Below are 12,684 nucleotides of genomic sequence, written 5' to 3'. Positions count from 1 at the left end.
TCCATTAGTCAACATCTCACACCTCTTGAAAAAACATGTTTAGCCAAATTTAATTTGCTAAATATGTCCATACTTTGTATGTGACTGACCCAAACCTTTACATGAACAAGTAACCTGGCAGAAGAATCTGTTAGGAGATTACTTTTCTGCATTTATACTCATTGGCCACTTTATTATGTACACCTGTTCACAATGTTGCAGCAAATCACATGGCTGTAACTAAATGCATTCAGGCATCTAGATGTGGTGAAGACTACTTGCTGAAGTTCAAAGCAAGTAGAAGAACAGGATAGAAAGTGGATTTTCAGTTACATTAAATGTGGTACAGTTGTTTGTGTCAAGAAGGCTGTCCTGACTATACAAGAAATTGCTGGTCTCATGGGATTTTCACTCAGTGGCTCACGGGGACTGGTCCAATGTAGAGAAAATGCTACAGCTCTATAAAAACTCACAAATGAATCAGTTGGTGTAGAATAGATATCTTTTTTTCTAAATGCGTACAACACCTACTTGCTCCTGTAGGTGTTTGTGTTACCCACAGACTTCTTGGCAGCAGAGCACGGACCAACATTTGTTTGCTGCAATCACATTTCTAGATACCGACCATGTTTTTTGAACTCCAAATAAAGAAACAAGTAATTTTCTAAATGCAAGCAAGAGATTTCAGCAGAGGAAGGTCTAATCACAGCTCAGAAGGCATTGTCAGTTAAAGGTTGTTTTAAAACAGTTTTATATCCTGCTTCCTCTTGCTGTTTCCATAACAACCATGGAGGCATAGAAGAATGTGCTCTGTAACCTTCAGGATTCAATACTGAGAAGCAAGCAAAGCAGCTGTATACATACACATACGACTACATCTGTCAGCCAACATAAAACAAACACACCCTGTCAGCCATAAAAGACATATTACTGTTTGAAAGAAGACAGGGCAGAAAAATGATAAGACTTGGCAAGGCAGAACACAATTTTAATCCAGATTATTCTCTTTGTCCTCATTTATAATCAGTCATCTGGATCAGCCCAGATAGGATTTAATGTTAGGCATCAATGCACCATCCCATTCCTCCTAGTCCAAAATGTCTGATCATTCCCCTCAAACACACATACACAAAAATCACCTCACATCTCTGATTTACATTTTCCTCCCTCTTATGTGACGAGGCAGTTCCAGCTGCTCCGTCTATTATGGCTGACAGAGCAGTAGGAACTGATTGAGCGCTTATCATCCCGACAGATTTGCCTCAGCATCATACCTCTGATGGAGAGAGCATCAATAGTCTAATTAGACACCGACATGATCACTTAAGCAACAGAGGAGAGGAGATGACAGCAGATACATGATTCGGGTGTGTTTCACCATTGGAAATTATCAATTGTTCCTGAGATAAAGACATTACTAACATTTACATCCCAAATTAAACTGTGAACTAAAAAACAAAGGAAAACTCCGGGACACCAGGGTAAAACTCTATGCTGTTTTACCTCTAAAGATTTCATTAAGATGCAATTGACCCCAATTTAACGTAAATATAACGTAAAACTACTTACTTTTAAAGCCCAATCAATAGCTACAGACCTCTAAAATGCATGTGGCCTTTAGATTAGCTCAAGGAGCAAGGAGAGCTTCATGGAAAAGGTTATAATGGCTGAGCAGCTGCATCCAAGCTTTATATCACCAAGTGAAATGCAAAACGATGGATGCAGTGATGTAAAGCCCACTGCCACAGAAATCTACGGCAATAAAGAAATGTTCACTGGGGTTTTAACATGTCTGAGATATACATTTAGAGGGAATAAAACTTGCCATAAAAAGTGTACATCATAATAACGCGTCAAAACCTGATAATGTTGTGTACATTTTTGATATCTCCTGGTGCAAGCTAATTATTTGCAAAGAGCAAAAGCTGTAAAACTGTAAAACATGCATATGTATGATGTTATATGCATGCATATAACATCATACATATGCATGTTTTTATTTTCTTTTATGCTCTATCTTGTGTTTTTATGCCTGTTCTGATTGTAACGCACTTTGTATCTTTTGACTTGTGAAAGGTGCTATATAAAAAAAGTTTACTTTCTTACATTTATTATCAATCCCCTGCAAGTGCAAATGCACTATCAGGGTGGCAACCTGGACATTTCTCACTCAGGCAGCTTCTTGTGTGATCTGTAAAAGTGCCAGCTTATATGTCAAAGTGCTCTTAGGCAAGACACTGAACACCCTCTAACCCAGTGTCTCTCACGTGTTGGATGTAAATTTAAAGTACATTTTTATGTTCTGACAGCAACACCCCGGGAGACTTAAAAGTAATCTTTATTAAATTAAATATGTGTACTTGAGGTTTTTCTTCAGTTCTCAAAGAAAACTCCACACCTTCAAATGTCAACGTATTCAGCCTAAACACGATACTTGCAGACATGAGAACCAGCTAGTATAAGTAAAAGTGTAACTAAATCCTATATAAAAACATAACCCCACGCCCAGATAAATTAAGAAAAACACCACCAAAGTGAACCAAGTTCAACTGCAGTAGCCACCATTCAACCCAAAGAGGGCAGCGCTAAGACAGTGTTAGGACAAATATTGTAGAATTAAACAAATTTACATGAAAACGTAAAAACTTGCAAAGTAAAGATAGCACAATTAAGGCCCGATTTATACAGTTTATCTGCAAAAGAAGTTGATTTGGGATTTAGTTACTCTTTAACAATCCCAAAATGGAACTCAAAACCCAAGATGTTACTTTTAAAGCTTGAGTTTGAACACATACTGCTCACAATCTCTGGCTCCCATTGGTTAATAAATTAGAACACGCTTAAACACACAAAAAGGACAATTACACACATCTGCAAGCCATTACATCTAATCACAGAGTGCTAGAAAGGCAGACCAGATATTGGCCTGCACACTATACTGATATGCAGAAAAGACTGGAGGGCTTATAGCTGCTCTCATCATAATAGGAATAATAATAAAATAGTAAAAAAAAAAAAACTTGCAGCAGCAAAGCTTTGTCTGAGAGTTTGTCAGACAGAGTGAGCTCAATCGAGCTGTATCGGACCAAGATGGAACAATAGAGTCAGAAGCATCGAAAAACTCTTGTTCGTTTCTTTTCCTCCTGCTACACACCTTCTTTGTGGTAAGCAACAAAATGGATTAGACAAGGATTTGTCTGAGTGTCAGACCCAAAAATAAACTCAGTGGTGTCACAGGCAGGGGAACGGAGATTAGATGTATGAGACGTTCAGGCGGAGAGTGGTCTTCTCCTTCACCAGTGTCCTTATAAATAATTAGCTACTAATAAACTAATGAAGAAAGGTGAAAGCGTGAGTCGTAGGGTGAGTTATGGTGCTTTTCCACTGGCTCTATTCCAGCCGGCTCCACTTCACTTGGCCCGGTTTGCCAGCATTTCTATTACTGTTTTTGTCTCTACTGGTACCTAGTTTTTCCGTCCCTGCTCCTAAGCAAGTATGATCGGGGCTGAGTAGGGGCTACATGTTACCTAAACAGACTGCTTTTCACTGAATGGCCACGGGACCAGGTATAAATGAGAAGGTTTTCACTGAGGTAGTGTAGGGAAAAGTTAATAAAACTCAAGAGCATCCACAATAATAAGCACCACCATGGCCAGAGCAAGTTAAACTGAAATATATTTTTACTGTTTACAAATCATAAACTATGCCCAAAGGCTGAAGGAAAAGAAAAAGGACACATCAGCTTTCTGAATTACACGCAGAGGGCACGCTGTATTAAATAACATCCTAAATCAGCTGATTAAACAAAATCAGCTGTTCAGACGCACAAACATTTCCCCAAAACACACAAAACAAAACCACCATGAAACAACATGAAACAGTGTGTTTGGAAATGTATTGACGGTCCTCACATTAAAATCCCTGTTCCTTATTTTAGGAGTTCTGGCTGGGCTGTGTTCCAGATAATTAGCCCAGTGGATCATTTTATGCATGAAAAAAAAACCATATATACTGACATTCCTGCATGTACAATAATATAAACATTATTTATATTTGATTTATTTATGTCTTTTACCATTTATTTATTAAGTATTAATTAATTTTTTATTTTTATCATTAAACAAAGACTACTTTAATATGACAATGCAAGACAGCAATGTTAATAGCGCCACTGTACACTCCACTGACAGCTGGAGGCGGGGCTTCAAGCCATATCTACAGCTATCAGTGGAAACAACAGAAGTAGAGCGAGACCGAGGGGAGTGGAGACCTTTGATTTGATAATTAGAGAGAGAGAGGGAGAGAGAGAGAGAAAGAGTTCACACTAACAATCAATGAGTCTTTGTTTGACATTTGCTCATCTGCATATTTTAGCTAAATCAACTGCAGATAGTTGCAAAGGATCAAACTAATATCTTTCTACAAAGGCCTAAGTTAGGAGAAAGGGGACAAAAACCCATTGATCAGCAGGTAGAAAAAGCAGGTAAACTGGGAATTGAACACATCAACGTATTTCTCAGTTAAAAAGTTTCTAATGGGGCAAAAAAGATACAATTGTCACCAAATCTCAGCAACAACCCAAATAATCCACATATACAAAGAAACCAAAAAAAAAGTAGCCCACAAAGAAAATTATTAGAAAAAAACAAGGAATAACACAGAATACATGGAGAAAAGGATGCAAAAAAGGCACAGAAGTACAAGAAGCCAGCTGAAATCTGAATCAGAACACGCATCATTGGCCAAGTTTGACAGTGGTTGGACAATGAAACTGAAACACCTGTCATTTTAGTGTGGGAGGTTTCATGGCTAAATTGGACCAGCCTGGTACCCAGACTTCATTGATTGCACATTGCACCAGTAAGAGCAGAGTGTGAAGGTTCAATTAGCAGGGTAAGAGCACAGTTTTGCTCAAAATATTGAAATGCACACAACATTATGGGTGACATACCAGAGTTCAAAAGAGGACAAATTGTTGGTGCACATCTTGCTGGCGCATCTGTGACCAAGACAGCAAGTCTTTGTGATGTATCAAGAGCCACGGTATCCAGGGTAATGTCAGCATACCACCAAGAAGGACGAACCACATCCAACAGGATTAACTGTGGACGCAAGAGGAAGCTGTCTGAAAGGGATGTTGGGGTGCTAACCCGGATTGTATCCAAAAAACATAAAACCACGGCAGCCCAAATCATGGCAGAATTAAATGAGGACCTCAACTCTCCTGTTTCTACCAGAACTGTCCGTCAGGAGCTCCACAGGGTCAATATACACGGCCGGGCTGCTATAGCCAAACCTTTGGTCACTCATGCCAATGCCAAACGTTGGTTTCAATGGTGCAAGGAGCGCAAATCTTGGGCTGTGGACAATGTGAAACATGTATTGTTCTCTGATGAGTCCACCTTTACTGTTTTCCCCACATCCGGGAGAGTTACGGTGTGGAGAAGCCCAAAAGAAGCGTACCACCTAGACTGTTGCATGCCCAGAGTGAAGCATGGGGGTGGATCAGTGATGGTTTGGGCTGCCATATCATGGCATTCCCTTGGCCCAATATTGGGCTAGATGGGCGCGTCACTGCCAAGGACTACCGAACCATTCTTGAGGACCATGGGCATCCAATGGTTCAAACATTGTATCCTGAAGGCGGTGCCGTGTACCAGGATGGCAATGCACCAATACACATAACAAGACTGGTGAAAGATTGGTTTGATGAACATGAAAGTGAAGTTGAACATCTCCCATGGCCTGCACAGTCACCAGATCTAAATATTATTGAGCCACTTTAGGGTGTTTTGGAGGAGCGAGTCAGGAAACGTTTTCCTCCACCAGTATCACGTAGTGACCTGGCCACTATCCTGCAAGAAGAATGGCTTAAAATCCCTCTGACCACTGTGCAGGACTTGTATATGTCATTCCCAAGATGAATTGATGCTGTATTGGCTGCAAAAGTATATATATATATATATATAGGTTGGAGTAGCGTAATATGCTGTATTCAGAAAGCATCCCTTAAGCTATGTGCAAATCAATATCAGATAGATTTATTTCACCTATGGTCTCTGAAAAGGTTTCTCATCACCATCATCATTACCTCATTACCTTTGCACAAAGTGGTACAACTGGTAAAAGCAAAGAGACCTTCACAAAAAAACTCTTACAACTAGCTACAGCCAGATGTCCATAGTGATATTTCTGACAGAGGAGTCAAATGTATAATCAGAGTTGTCCAGAGACAGCTTTAGAAAGACATCAACAATAGCAGGATTAGTTTTTGCTATGAAACCAATAGGTTTTTCAGTTGAGTTGTACAGGATATGCATCACAATAATAGTGGAAAAAGTAGTTAAAAAAAGGACCAAGATAAATACATTTAAGTAACAAAAACCTATATATTTCACAATTTTCAGATCAATTTATTTAGAAACAGATATGCAAGAATCTTTTGCATTAGGTTTTTTTAATATGTCATCAAGCAGAGGATACAATGTCAGTCAGTCATTTTCTACCGCTTATTCCAAAGTGGGTCACGGGGAAGCTGGTGCCTATCTCCAGCAGTCTACGGGCGAGAGGTAGGGTACACCCTGGACAGGTCGCCAGTCCATCGCAGGGCAACACACAAACAACCACGCACACACTCATTCATACAGGTCCTTCTCAAAATATTAGCATATTGTGATAAAGTTCATTATTTTCCATAATGTCATGATGAAAATTTAACATTCATATATTTTAGATTCATTGCACACTAGCTGAAATATTTCAGGTATTTTATTGTCTTAATACGGATGATTTTGGCATACAGCTCATGAAAACCCAAAATTCCTATCTCACAAAATTAGCATATTTCATCCGACCAATAAAAGAAAAGTGTTTTTAATACAAAAAACGTCAACCTTCAAATAATCATGTACAGTTATGCACTCAATACTTGGTCAGGAATCCTTTTGCAGAAATGACTGCTTCAATGCGGCGTGGCATGGAGGCAATCAGCCTGTGGCACTGCTGAGGTCTTATGGAGGCCCAGGATGCTTCGATAGCGGCCTTTAGCTCATCCAGAGTGTTGGGTCTTGAGTCTCTCAATGTTCTCTTCACAATATCCCACAGATTCTCTATGGGGTTCAGGTCAGGAGAGTTGGCAGGCCAATTGAGTACAGTGATACCATGGTCAGTAAACCATTTACCAGTGGTTTTGACACTGTGAGCAGGTGCCAGGTGGTGCTGAAAAATGAAATCTTCATCTCCATAAAGCTTTTCAGCAGATGGAAGCATGAAGTGCTCCAAAATCTCCTGATAGCTAGCTGCATTGACCCTGCCCTTGATAAAACACAGTGGACCAACACCAGCAGCTGACACGGCACCCCGGACCATCACTGACTGTGGGTACTTGACACTGGACTTCTGGCATTTTGGCATTTCCTTCTCCCAAGTCTTCCTCCAGACTCTGGCACCTTGATTTCCGAATGACATGCAGAATTTGCTTTCATCCGAAAAAAGTACTTTGGACCAATGAGCAACAGTCCAGTTCTGCTTCTCTGTAGCCCAGGTCAGGCGCTTCTGCCACTGTTTCTGGTTAAAAAGTGGCTTGACCTGGGGAATGCAGCACCTGTAGCCCATTTCCTGCACACGCCTGTGCACGGTGGTTCTGGATGTTTCTACTCCAGACTCAGTCCACTGCTTCCACAGGTCCCCCAAGGTCTGGAATCGGCCCTTCTCCACAATCTTCCTCAGGGTCCGGTCACCTCTTCTCATTGTGCAGCATTTTCTGCCACACTTTTTCCTTCCCACAGACTTCCCACTGAGGTGCCTTGATACAGCACTCTGGGAACAGCCTATTCGTTCAGAAATTTCTTTCTGTGTCTTACCTTCTTGCTTGAGGGTGTCAATAGTGGCCTTCTGGACAGCAGTCAGGTCGGCAGTCTTACCCATGATTGGGGTTTTGAGTGATGAACCAGGCTGGGAGTTTTAAAGGCCTCAGGAATCTTTTGCAGGTGTTTAGAGTTAACTCGTTGATTCAGATGATTAAGTTCATAGCTCGTTTAGAGACCCTTTTAATGATATGCTAATTTTGTGAGATAGGAATTTTGGGTTTTCATGAGCTGTATGCCAAAATCATCCGTATTAAGACAATAAAAGACCTGAAATATTTCAGTTAGTGTGCAATGAATCTAAAATATATGAATGTTAAATTTTCATCATGACATTATGGAAAATAATGAACTTTATCACAATATGCTAATATTTTGAGAAGGACCTGTACACGTAAGGGCAATTTAGAGTGACCAATTAACCTAACTGGCATGTCTTTGGACTGTGGGAGGAAGTCGGAGTACCTGGTGAGAACCCACGCATGCACGGGGAGAACATGCAAACTCCATGCAGAAAGACCCCCGGCCGGGAATTGAACCCAGGACCTTCTTGCTGCAAGGCAACAGTGCTAACAACTGCGCCACCGTGCAGGATACAATGAGATTATTTTAAGTCAGTAATACTACTTTTGGTTTCTGGATTGTATTAAACTATTCCATTCAAGAATATCCAATACCTAGCAAGCAGCCAACCAAGTGTGAGCTTGTGGAGATACCTGGTATAAACACCATCCAGTACGCTCAGACAGGCCTCACAGGCCGGAACGTATGAGCCTATCTGAGCCATAACACAGATTAGAGCGACCTGGCGGATGTAGGAGCTCTTGCCCCCCATATTGGGCCCCGTGATTATCATAGTTCTCCTGCCGTCACGCTGAAACAAACACAAAGAGGAGAAGAAGACATCAACTGTGACTAGAATGAGATATTTGCATGCTTACTCGCACAGCTGAGGAGGTGGGTGGACTGAAAAAGCTTGGCTTCTCTTCCCACTGCCTTGTGCTTCTGTTGCAAGATTAACCTACGCCTACTCGAGCACCAAGCTAGGAAGTCAGTGTGTGTGGGTATGTGTGTGAGCGTGTCGTGCAAAGCTCTTTGTCTCAGAGCTATTTGAATATGTCCGTGTGTGTGTGTTTGTACCTGTAATGTAGTGTTGTTGGGGACATACTGGCTGTTCTCCCCCATCAATAAATCTATTGCAGGATGTCTGCCATCAGTGATGATGATCTGGTGCTTCTTTTCACACACCTTTGGCCTGAACAGAGAGCAGTCGGTTAGCAACATCCACACATAATATAAACACAACTTAGGCACAAACTTTACCAGTTTTGTTTTTTAAGAGATTATATTAACTTTTTTCCAAACTCAAAGTTTGTCTGGTCACCGTTTACACATGAATCAGCCCGGAAAAGCAAGTATATATGCAGAATAGTGACATTTTGAACAAAATTTAGCATAATATATAGAAACAAATTATATTCCCGGAGGACATTTTTAATCTTTTATCTTGAGAGGCTTACACAGTTGTGGACAAATCTGTCAGCAAACTGGGTAAAGATTCAAAAATACCAATATCTGAATACTGATGGCTGTGGGCAGGAAGGATCTCCTGTAGCGCTCCGTTTTACGGCAGATCTGAAGAAGCCTCTGACTGAAGACACTGTTGTTGTAGGACAGTCTCATGAAGAGGATGCTCAGGGTTCTCCATAATGTTCTTCATTTTATGAAGAATCCGTCTTTCCACAATGATCTCCAGAGGTTCCAGAGGAGTCCCCAGAACAGAGCCAGCCTTCTTTATCAGCTTGTTGAGTTTTTTAAGTCCCTGGCTCTGATGCTGCTTCTCCAGCAGATGATGGCAGAAGAGATCACACTTTCCACAACAGACTTATAGAAGATATGCAGCATCTTGCTGCAAACACCAAAGGACCTAAGCTTCCTCAAGAAGTACAGTCTGCTCTGTCCCTTCTTGTAGATGGCTTCACAGTTGCATCTTCACTCTAGTCTGTTGTCCAGGTGAACACCGAGGTATTTATACTCCTCCACCACCTCCACTTTTCTCCCATGATAGAAATAGTTTTTGACTTATTCCTGTTTCTCTTAAAATCTACAATCATCTCCTTTGTTTTAGTCACATTCAAGATGAGATGATTGTCTCCACACCATGCCACAAAGCGGTCCACCACCTTCCTGTACTCAGGTTCTTGCCCATCTCTGATCCACCCCACGACTGCAGAATCATCCGAGTATTTCTGCAGATGACAGGAGTCTGTCTTGTACTGGAAGTCTGAGGTGTGCAGAGTGAAAAGGAATGGTGAGAGTACAGTCCCCTGTGGTGCTCCTGTGCTGCTGACTACCTGGTTAGACTCACAACCCTTCAGTCTCACAAACTGTGGTCTGTTTATCAGGTAGTCTTTGATCCAGGAGATTGTTGAGGCCTCCACCTGAGTCTGGAGTTTCTGACAAAGCAAATCAGGTTGGATTGTATTAAATGGACTGGAGAAATCAAAGAACATGATCCTCACAGTGCTGCTGGCTTTGTCCAGATGACAGTGGGTTTGTTGAAGCGGGTGTATGATGGCATCTTCAACTCCAACTCCACAGCGATAAGCAAACTGAAGGGGGTCCTGATGGTGTACTGTTTGCTTACTCAGGTGGGCCAACAGGAGTCTCTCTTGGACCTTCATGATGTGAGATGTTAGGGCAACAGGTCTATAGTCATTGAGGACTGATGCGTGAGTTTTCTGTGGTACCGGAACAAGACAGGAGGTCTTCCACAACACCGGAACCTTCTTCTGGGCCAGGCTAAGGTTGAATTGATTCCTCTTGATGCAGAGGAGCAGGAACTTTACACCAAGATGACAAAGCTTCTCTCCTTATCGGTAAGGCTTAGCTTACCCACCCTACAAAGGAAACTCATTTCAGCCACTTTAATCCAGGATGTTCTGGTCATGATCTATATCTTATGACCATATTTGAGATACATATGGACCAGTGAACTGAAAGCTCCATGCCTTATAAGACTTTCAAAGGTTGGCTTGTTTCATAGCACGTCTTCCTTTTCCCCCAGACAGCTTAGTGTATTTTGACAGGCTTTCAGATGCATCCATCTTTTCCTGCACCAGAACACTCCAAACAGATTTTTACCATCAACTTTTATAGCTGAATGTCACATTTATAACAGTAAAAGTTAGAAATCTAAAGTGAGCTGAGGTTAAAAGGAAGCTGCCTTAAAGAACGCATTCAGTACTACAGTGTGGATAGAGGAAAAAGCTGAAATCTAATGTGCAGAAATAGACACTATAAAGATGCTTGTGTGTGAGTGAGTGAGTGAGTGGGAGATATGTTGGTGTTCTGGCAGAGCACAGTGCTCAGCCCGGTGCACACGCCCACATACAGCCTGTTGAAGTCTATAGAACACGACACAGGACGACCTCCCCACCACACACATATATATATATACACACACACACACACACAAACAAACAATCCCCTACACACACAGAATATACACTCAGGCACGTGCATCAATATTTATGGTCAGGAAAAGAGGATATCACCTGCAATAATTCCCTTGTTTAGCCACCTCAGCCAATGAAAGGAGGCAGTCCATGGTTGCTAGGTGACTAATAGCCCTTTTCATGGTGTGGTAATGCTCCCCAAACTGACTGCAGAGAGAGGGAAAGACAGAGAAAAAATGATTTTCAAGTGTAAATTCTGCTTAGTGCATACAGGTTTCTGAGCAGACAGCACTGACTGGGTGCTTGACTTTAAACAGACTAATTCTGGCAGACTGAGAACTTTGGAGGCACACCTCTGAACTATAGACCCGTTATGTGTTTTAGCAGCTTTTCATTTGAATTCCTCATAAGAAGTGCGTGTGTGTGTGTGTGTGTGTGTGTGTGTGTGCAGTTGCCTCTGTCGTACCCCAGAAATTGGGTCCACTCGCTCTGGCAGTCTAGCATCAGCTGCTCTCGGAGCAGCTGCAACTTCTTGTAACGTTCAACCAGGAAAGGGGAGTGATACCTGCTGACAGCCTTGGTGCTGCAAAGGAGCCAGGAGGAAAGGAGGACAACAAGCATTACAGTCCTGCTTTAGAAAAAGAACAATGAATCAATCTTGCTAAATAGTTTTGTATGCGCATCTTAAGTTTATTCCGTTATATCTCAGAGCTTCATAAATTAATCTGTGTTCTTTACCATTTTTTGACCTTTAACACTTTCATTCTACTGACTCTACTTTGAAAAAGTAGCAGTGGATTTTATTTACAGGCATCAGAGTAAAGGGGGTGAATACAAATGCACACTACAGTTTTCAGATTTTTCATGTATCCTTTTACTTCACAAATTTTGCAGTACTCAGTGTTGGTCTATTTCTAATTCACCAATAAAATACACTGTAAAGTTACTAAACATAAAACGTTTATGGGGTGTTAATACTTCTCAAGACACTGCCAGGGTTTTGGGGAACGTTTCGACATTTACAATTTTTTTACATTTTAAAAAAAGAACTTTCAAAAAAGTAGTCTGGAGGTTTTTGCCACATTTAAGTTAGTAGTTTCATTAAAGAAACTATAAAAATCATGAGTATTTACTTTCCACTTTACTGCTACTGAGTTGAGGGAAAGACACTGATTTGATCAAACATGGAGACAGAGCCAGAAGTGGGATGGGTGGATTATTTTTCTGGTTGCGATCTTGCAAATCTTTTGGGAATCCAGTGGCCTCACGAGGAAAAGAGTTCAACAACAATTAACGTTTCCTGCAGCAAAACGTGATGACTGAAGGATTGGCTGTGTTGTTGAAAGAAATTAATGCCAGCAAACATCCTCAGACATGCACCG

General features: G+C 41.3%; 1 protein-coding gene across 2 annotated transcripts in view; it reads right to left on the bottom strand.

Annotated features, from left to right (window-relative positions):
- msh3 (mutS homolog 3 (E. coli)) overlaps positions 1–12,684 on the bottom strand; it is a 78,554-nt gene that overhangs the window by 28,092 nt on the left and 37,778 nt on the right. The window contains exons 17-20 of one of the 2 annotated variants that reach the window (XM_047381159.1): positions 11,769–11,885; positions 11,402–11,509; positions 8,985–9,099; positions 8,561–8,718 (exon numbers count right to left, since the gene is read on the bottom strand). In XM_047381159.1, coding sequence (XP_047237115.1) covers positions 8,561–8,718; positions 8,985–9,099; positions 11,402–11,509; positions 11,769–11,885 — 498 coding nt within the window. The remainder of the gene's footprint in view (positions 1–8,560; positions 8,719–8,984; positions 9,100–11,401; positions 11,510–11,768; positions 11,886–12,684) is intronic. The other variant, XR_007040592.1, reaches the window with a different exon arrangement.

The sequence above is a fragment of the Girardinichthys multiradiatus genome, chromosome 12 (genome assembly GCF_021462225.1).
Source record: "Girardinichthys multiradiatus isolate DD_20200921_A chromosome 12, DD_fGirMul_XY1, whole genome shotgun sequence".
NCBI lineage: Eukaryota > Metazoa > Chordata > Actinopteri > Cyprinodontiformes > Goodeidae > Girardinichthys > Girardinichthys multiradiatus.
Note: the sequence above shows the minus strand (reverse complement) of the source record. Positions and strands in the feature narration are given on the sequence as shown.